General features: G+C 36.5%; 1 protein-coding gene and 1 pseudogene across 1 annotated transcript; one reads left to right on the top strand and one right to left on the bottom strand.

Moving 5' to 3' along the window:
- The first annotated feature begins 5,129 nt into the window (after nt 1-5,129).
- Nucleotides 5,130-5,226, top strand: LOC123248160 (annotated as a pseudogene).
- Nucleotides 5,227-7,162: 1,936 nt separating this feature from the next.
- On the bottom strand, nt 7,163-8,218 carry LOC123246603 (trace amine-associated receptor 6-like). The gene has a single exon (XM_044675438.1). The coding sequence runs from the start codon at nt 8,216-8,218 to the stop codon at nt 7,163-7,165; it is 1,056 nt and encodes a 351-aa protein (XP_044531373.1).
- Between the last annotated feature and the right edge of the window lie 552 nt (nt 8,219-8,770).

Genomic DNA, 8,770 nt, shown 5'->3' with positions numbered 1-8,770 from the left:
CTCTCCCCCCCCCCCCCTTCTATGGCTTATTTTCTCTAGATTCAAGTCCTAACTCATTGCTTTCCAACTTCCAGTCTCCCTCCACAGGTGATTCAAACCTAAGCTACAATTCTATGTATGAGCTGGTTCTCTACAATGTAACCATGGAAAATATTTTTTTAAAAGACTGGGTTTTTATTTGTATGTACATATGGTATTCCCTCAGGGGAATATGTATTCCCTGGGGAAAGCACTCTTTCATTTGCCTAGATATTGAATGTTTTTTGAATGACCGCTTTAGTGAATGAATTCATTATCTACAAAACAGCTTCCTCTAATGAAAAAGGACTTTTGAAATATGCAGATGTGATGAACCAGACCATTTTCTTATAAATGTAATGGGACCTGGCCTATAAAACCCCATCTTCAGAACATATGTAGTGTGTTCTGTCTGTTGGCAGCCCATGTGAAAGAGATCCCTTTTCCTGAAAGGCATGATGATGGGCAAGAGAAGGGCAATGCTTCCTAATTAGGAGCCTGCATAGGCAATCTGTAATTGGTTCTATCCAGTTAGCCATGAGGTAGAGAGATAGGATATTGATTGACTGCTAACCTGAAACTGGGATGTACTCAAAAGGCAGTCACCAGCCAAAGCAAGATTCTTCTTGCTATTTCATTCCTGACTTCTGTTGATTTGAGAATGACATTTTGTAAGTCAGAATAGTGAGAGCAGGAATTCAATCTCTTTCTAAATGATGCAAGGATGTGGCTGCATGAATAAAGACTTCTGTTCTTTGCTTCTGAGTTTAGTCTTTGTTGATTTTAGGTGCAGTATTGGAAATGACCTCAACTTTATGAACTTTGAGGGGCTAGAATGGTGAGGCCCTAGAAATTCAAGACCCAGAGTTTATGACAGATTTTTGTGACCAATCCAGACTATGGGAAGCAAAGTCACCAAACAACCTGTTTGCCGGAGCATAGAGCTACCAAGAGGTCGCTGCAATCCTATCAAATTTAGATGGAAACTTGAAGACTAGGGTGAATGCTATGTGGAAATTGTTTTAGTTTTGAATTTATTCTCCCAAATTATTTGTGTGACATAAATGAAATTACCCCCAGGTGTTGAGAGAGATGTTTATACTTCTTTTCTTGCTATTTCTTTGTAGGAAATTATTGCTTATTAAAGACCAATTTATTTTTAAAACCTTTACCTTCCAACTTAGAATCAATACTGTGTATTTGTTCCAAGGCAGAAGAGAGGTCAGGGATAGGCAATGGGTATTAAGTGATTTGCCCATGATCACACAGTTAGGAAGTGTATGAGGTGAAATCTGAACCCAGTCTCAAAACTAATTTATTTTAATTGATTAAATGAAACCAGCTGCTAAACACTGGTGATCAATATTGGGGAGAATATACCAAAATGATGGCTTGAGCTGATATCATTAGAGACTAAAATCCTCTAAAAGTCTGAATGGGATGTGTTGGGAGTTGAGAGAGTAAGTATAGAGCAGTGATGGCAAACCTATGACACATGTGACAAAGATGGCATGCAGAGCACTCTCTGTGGGCATGTGGCAATCCTCTCCCCCTTCCCCACCAGAGTTTGTTACTAGAAAGGCAGAAGGACTTAGACAGAGCTGCTCTCCTCCTCCTTTCCACAGTGCCTGATGACATTTTTCAATAGCCTGCCCTTCTGCCCAGCAGTCCTATGGGAACTCTTTCTCCTTCCCCTGTATGGGGTAAGAGGAGAAAGAGGGGTGTGACTGATCCTTGGTGGTGGGGAGGGGCATGATACACAGCCACTGGGGAGGGGTCTGGGGGGTAGGGTGGCTCTAAAAGGCTTGTCATCACTGGTGGAGTATGTTGTTGTTCAATCATGTCTGACTCTCTGTGTCTCCATTTGAGGTTTTCTTGGCAAAGATATTAGAATAATTTGCCATTTCCTTCTCCAGTTCATTTGACGGATAAGGAAACTAGGAATAGGGTTAAGGGATTTGCCCAGTGTCACACCACTAGTAAATGTCTGAAGCCAGATTTGAACTGAGATAAATGAGTCTTCCTGACTCCAGACCTGGCAGTCTCTCCACTGTACCACCTAATTGCCCTAAGTCTAGAATATGGGCTATGTCAAAAATAGATAACTGGAAATCAATGTTCTCCTTTTCTATACTTAGTTTTAAAAAATATATTTGGTGGGTATGTATTTGTAGGGTGGTGGTGTCATGATGCATTAATGTAAAAATCACTCAACTACCTGGTGGTCTAATATTAGAAAGTCCCTTACCTTGGTGCAAGGACATGGTAAGGTGGATAGTTCCAACCCCTCTTGTAACAATTACTTGCTGTTCTTGGATGAGATCCTGTAGTTTTGTGTAAAAGAATTGCTTTTATAACTCTATATCTATATCTATATCTACATCTATCTATCTAATTATTTATTTGTTTATTTCATTCCTACCCCTCATCTATTGCCCTTGGAAAGGGAATATTTTCTTATTCTGATAATAAATCCTGCCCTTGTACTCCAAATATTCCTCTTTTTTCCCTTGAATACCCCTTCTTCCTCTCTTTCTCCTGGGAAATGACTCATTCTTCTGTTTCTACAGAATGCTGCTGACTAGTGTACTTAAGTGGTCGGAAGTGCTATAAAAATGAATCTCTACCTCAGAAGCCTGAATTTGCTGTTATTGAAAGCAGATTCCTTACTACGCTCATGCATCTCTTTACTTTCCATCTGGCCTCCTTATCTTTGACTCATAGTTCTAGGACCTTCTGCTGACGAGTATAATTTTTCCAAGATTTTGAAAGAGCTCCCTGACAAAGGAGAGCAGAATGATGCTGGTGGTTATGAATTTTGTTGTTGTTGTTGTTATGGATTTTTAATGACTGGTATGTTTTTTTTTTAAATCTTGTATCTAACATTTATAATCCAGATTGAATTGCTTGTCAGCTCTGAGAGGTGAGAGGGAAGAAGGGAGGGAGACAATATGGATCATATGACTCTGGAAAACTTAGTTAGATACAATTAGTTATTAAAAGAGAAAATTTAATTAAAAAACTTCAATGTAAGAAATTAAAAGCAAAACAAAAAATTTGGCAGAGGTGGAATTCCTGGACACAGAAGGCATTTCAGCAGAGAGCAAATGGGTACTTTTAGAGATTTTTGCAGAGATAATCCTTGAATAGGGAGGGACAATCCTATAACTCTATGATTTCTTCATGAGGCATTTATTTGCAAAACTATTTCTCTTTTTCTTAAATTCTTACCTTCTGTCTTAAATTGATACTAAATATTGGTTCCAAGACAAAAGAGAAGTAAGGGCTAGCAACTGGGTTAAGTGGCTTTTTCAGGGTTCAACAGTTAGGAAATGTCTGAGGTCAAACTTGAACTCAAGACCTTCTATCACTAAGCCTGGCTCTCTATCCACTGAGCCAATAGCTGCTCTGCAAAACTATTTCTTTAAGATTTTTATTTATTATTATTTTTAAGAAAGCCAATTTAGTATTTTATTTAATAAATAATTGGGTAGAATACTAAGGATTCACTTTTACAGAGCAGCTAAAGTCTCATTTTCTCTAAGAAACCATTCCTAATCCTCTTTAATTTCCTTCTGCCCTATTTAATTTGAATTAATTTTTTTTATTTATTTGTTGCATTAAAATATCCAATTAATTCCCTCCTTCCATCCCCTTCCCCATTAAAGAAGGCATCATTTGATAAAAATATATATGTACATAAATATAAAACTATATCTTACTTATTTCTATTTTTCAGTTCTTTCTCTAGAAATGGAAATATACAATTCATTCTTCAAACAATATTTCTGTTGCTGTATATAGTGTTGTCTTGGTTCTGCTTGTTTCAGTCTTTATAATTTCATGTAGGGTTCTCCATGTTTTGATGCCAGATGCTGAGCTATCAGGTATACAGCACTTAATCCTTACCAATAAAAAAACTAGCTCAAAACTAGCCCTCAATCCTATTCTAAAAACAATGTTTAAATCCTCTACTCATTCTGCTGTGGTTCACAACCCATCGCTTTAACCATCTACTGAATATAGACTAGTTATACTGTAATGAGTAAAAGATTCAATCTGGTTCACCATTATTATGAAGTCTTCTATCCACCATAACCCAAATTGCTATGTATATACAAAACAACTGCTTTGAAAGAAGAGATTAGATTTTTTGCTTTTTTGCAAAGGGACCTTATGAAATAAAGAGGAGGCAGAATTCCCCTTGACATCACTTTCACTGGATATCTTAATTCTTATTTCTCATTAACATTTTGAGAAAAGTACATTTTTTTTTGCCATATCAAATCCTAAACCTTATTTCTTCCTCTTTTTTTTCTTCTCAACTCCATTGCATGTTGGTCCTTTTGCTTTCTTGAATAAAAATCATGTTCTTTCTTAGTTCTTTGTTTAAATTGACATTTTTCTGCTCTCCTTAACTTATCATCTACTACTCTGTTACCTCTTATAAATTTGACCCATCCTTTAAAGTTCAACTCTATGATGCCTTTCCTGACAACACCAACCTGTATTGATCTTTCCTTATCCCAATTCCTAGTATATGTATAAAAATTATTTTATAACACTTACTTATTTCTATTTTATTTGCATTCATCTTAGTTTCCCAACTATCTAGCCTCAGGTCTTTATTATCTATTTACCTCTGGTTGAACCTCTATCTTAACATTACTTTCTGGGCTGGGTGGCACAATGGACAGAGGGCCGGGTTTATAGTTTGCCTTGGAACCAATATTTAGTATCTATTCTAAGACATAAGGCAAGGGTTTAGGGAAAAAAAAGTGGAGTAGACTACCTCCAGAAGCAGAGTTCCTAGACAGAGGAGGCTTTTAATCAGAGGGCAAATGACTACTTTTATAGAATCTTATAGAGGGAATCCCTGAATGAAGAAGGGCAACGCTATGACTCTATGATTCCAAGGCAGGCAGAATTCATATAGTGAAATGAATAAATAGCTGGGTTCAATCCTAGGTCTGCCATTTTTATTCATATGATCTTGGTCAAGTCACCTGTAATTGATTCATCTCTAAGATGTTTAATACAGCCTTTCATTCAGACAATGAGAATTATTGGAGGCATCCAGAAGACTGATCCCCAAAGGCTTTAAGCTGTTCTTGCTTCAGGAGCACATATACTAAAATTGGAATGATACAGAGAAAATTAGCATAGCTCCTTCATAAGGATGGCTCCCAAAGGTTCTAAGCTAAGGTTGGGGGAAGTATCGGGTGAGATTTCAGTTGAACTTGAAATAAAAGGTGGGAATTGACGTATCAGGGAAATGAAAAGGGACCCTGAACAAGAGGAAAGGTGTGAGTCAATCTACAGAGGTAGGAAAACACATGATGTTTCAGGAACATATTAGTAGTTTAATGATTAAGAAGATTTATTTAAGGGAATAGTGGGAAAAAATGGGACATAAAGGTTCTTGAATATCTTCTTCTATGCTAGTTATATAATAATTTCTCTGTTATTTTTATTAGGATCATAGATTTAGACCTTAGATGTCACCTGATTCAATTATCATGTGTTACATAAAAGGAAATTAGGCCCAGAACAGGTTAAGTGACTTATTCAAGGTAACATAGATAGGAAATGGCAGAGCCAGGATTCAAATTCAGATTTACTGACTCCATGTTTAGCCCTTTTCCCATGTTTCCTCCTTTTTATTGCCACCTTTGCTGAGAGCAGAGACAATTCCTTATAATTATTTGTATCCTTCAATATGTTTAGTACTTAACCAAGAGTTACTTATTTATAAATACCTAAAATTGTTTTCTGAATTTATTGAATGATTTGTAATCCCTATTATAAAACAATGGAAAATAACGTAATAATTGAAACACTGACTTTGAAAGTCAATTGAAACAAACTTCTCAGAATGTAGTTGTAAATTACTTTTATTATATGAAAAAGAAAGACTTTAGAAACACATCCAAAGGAAATTTTGATTAAATAAACTAATGAAATGGATCAAGAACTCCTCAATAACAAATATGCCAGGTAATAGATAATCTACACTTCTACTCTGAGAGGTGAGAAAACATTTACCTATTGAATGACTCAAATGACAAAACAAATTACATATTTTCAAACTGTCCTGTAGACATCACTCCTGATCTCTGTCCCAAATTTATACTTTGTACACTTATCATCTGACCCAAATGGTTGTTATTCGTTATACAGGAGGTAAATATTGAGTCATTTTATTCTCAAGAGATGCTGAATAAGTCACACAAGAGGAATGATAGAAAATAGATGTGACCATGACTAATAGACAGAAAGGATACCATGGTTCTATGTGTACTTGATGCAAAAGCTTAAAATTTAATGTGCTAACCTGAATAGTGGTCCAGTTGTTCAGGCAGAAACTGATACCAAGCAAAACCATAGAGAAGTGAAAACTAGCCCCCAAAAACTGAGTCTGAAGAAGAGTAGAGAAAGTTATAACATTTCACAAAGAATGAAAGGAGAAAAACTTAGGACAGTGGAAGGATGTTGGGGTGGATTAAAGGTAAAATAACTTAGGATTTCACATCAGAAAAAAGAATCAGTCAATCAATAAATATTCAAATGAGTACCAGCTATGCTCCGGGTATGCTAGGTACTGGGGATACAAGTAAAAAAAAAATCAAGAAAATCCCTGTCCTTAAGTGTTCTATTCTAGGGAAGGGTTAAGTGGTAGTGGTAGTATTAGAATATACAATGTCCAAAGATAAATAAATACAGGACTTATATACATATATATGTATAATAAAAAAATATGAGGATGGGCTGACACTAGCAACTAGAAAAATGGAGGAAATTTCTTAAAGTATGTAGCTAAGGTATTTGAGCTGCCTTGAAGGATGGACAGATTGTGTAAAACAAAAGGTCAGCAGGATAGAGGAAGAAAATAGAATCTCCAAGATAAGTTATTATGGAGAATATAAGGCCCTTAGTTAATTTTGCATAATTTAGGTAAGCAAAAGCTTTTGCAGCAGTGACCAGAAAATCCATACATTCAAAGACTCTGACAAGCCTTATTATTTGGCCTGTCTAATTTTGAAAGATCTCATTTCTTTCTTACATATTTCTTTCTGTAATCATATAGCAATTGCCCACACATTCAGAAATCATGAATACATTAGAATAGATATTATAAAATTCCTTATTCTAATCCTTTGCCTTGCTCAGAGAATAAATTCATGGTTGAAGAGCTATCCTGTAAGATTTTCCCAGTTACAATCAGCTTTATTGCTTTCCTAAACCATGGGTAAAAGAAAGCATAAATCAAAGGATTCATGGCTGAATTATAATAAGCAAACCAACAAAGGATTTCATAAATATAGGCAGGGGTGATGAAGCCCACAAAAGCATCAATCATTGCATCAATAGAATAGGGTAACCATGAAATCAGAAATGCAATCACAGCAATGCCCAGTGTTTTTGCTGCTTTTCTCTCCCTTTTGGCCACTCTGGCTTTGTAACTCTCTGAGGATGAAGATTCCCCCTTGCTGCTTGTATTTTCAATCTTTCTGGCTTGGATTTTTGCTACAAGAAAAATCTTAGCATAAAGAATGACCATAATTAAAGTGGGCATGAAGAACAACAAAAAGTCTACCAGCACCCAATTTTGATTCACGTAAACCTGACAGCTCCCTACACAGGTAAGGGCACTTATTAATTCCTCCAGCCCATCATCATTGGCACCTGTGTAGAAAACAGAACCACTGTAAGTAATGGGGATGATCCAGGAGAGAGCGATGCACAGCCCAGAAATGGAGACTGTGAACTTGGTTGGGTAGATCAGAGGATCAGTGACAGCAATGTATCTATCAATGGAGATGAAGCACAAATGAAAGAGGGAAGCATAGCAAAATGCTGTATCACCACAGCTATGAAATGCACAAAAAGTATCTCCAAAATACCAGCAACTTTCCACCGACCTCACCATGCTGAAAGGCATCACAGTGGCTCCCACCAGAAAGTCAGCACAAGCCAAGGAGGCAATGAGAAAGTTGGCTGGAGAGTGTAGCTGCTTAAAATGAAAGATAGAAATCATTACCAGGAGGTTTCCAAAAACTGCAAGCACAGCCCCAGAACCAAACACCAAGTAGAGGATCAATCGGGGTCCCTGGGAGTAGGGATTTTTAATGCAGGACCCATTTACATTCTCAAAGCAGAATTCTACAGCTGCAGGCTGAGACTCAGAGCTGCTACTCATAACTCTTCTCTATGAGATTTGGGAGAATCTGTATTCTTGATGATCATGAAATTCTCAACTCTCCTGCAAAAAAGACAGATTAAATTTAAATAAAATAAATTAAATCTGTTCCCAAATTCTTACTGTTACTTCACCTGAATTCATTATGACCCTTTTCTGTTTCATCTGTAAACTCTAAATTATTATGTATAATCACAAGATGAACTTATAATTGTGTTTTCAGTAAATAGGTGAAAACCAAGTACATTATTAAGTTTAAACACATCAACCTCTGATGTGTAGAAACAAAGAAAATACCATACCTGCTCTTACCATAGCTTCTCCTCTTTATCTTCTGGTTTGGTATCTCTAGCAGCTTCTCTTTGTCAAAAACTGGGAGATATAACATGATAATGCTGCTGCTGAATCACCTTTTATTTGAGTGGCCTCCCTTATGTTGTCAGATCAGACCCAATGCCCAAGGCACATTCTACTTTTAGGAAGTTTGCCAAAGAAATCTCATCTCTTGAAAACCCTTAAGATAGAATCCCTGTAGTGTAAGGTGTGAATTGA

The sequence above is a fragment of the Gracilinanus agilis genome, chromosome 4, assembly GCF_016433145.1.
Source record: "Gracilinanus agilis isolate LMUSP501 chromosome 4, AgileGrace, whole genome shotgun sequence".
In the NCBI taxonomy this organism is placed as follows: domain Eukaryota; kingdom Metazoa; phylum Chordata; class Mammalia; order Didelphimorphia; family Didelphidae; genus Gracilinanus; species Gracilinanus agilis.
Note: the sequence above shows the minus strand (reverse complement) of the source record. Positions and strands in the feature narration are given on the sequence as shown.

What these genes read in the sequence shown, in the direction of transcription:
- LOC123246603 (XM_044675438.1), bottom strand. Translation starts at nt 8,218, where the DNA reads ATGAGTAGCAGCTCTGAGTCTCAGCCTGCAGCTGTAGAATTCTGCTTT.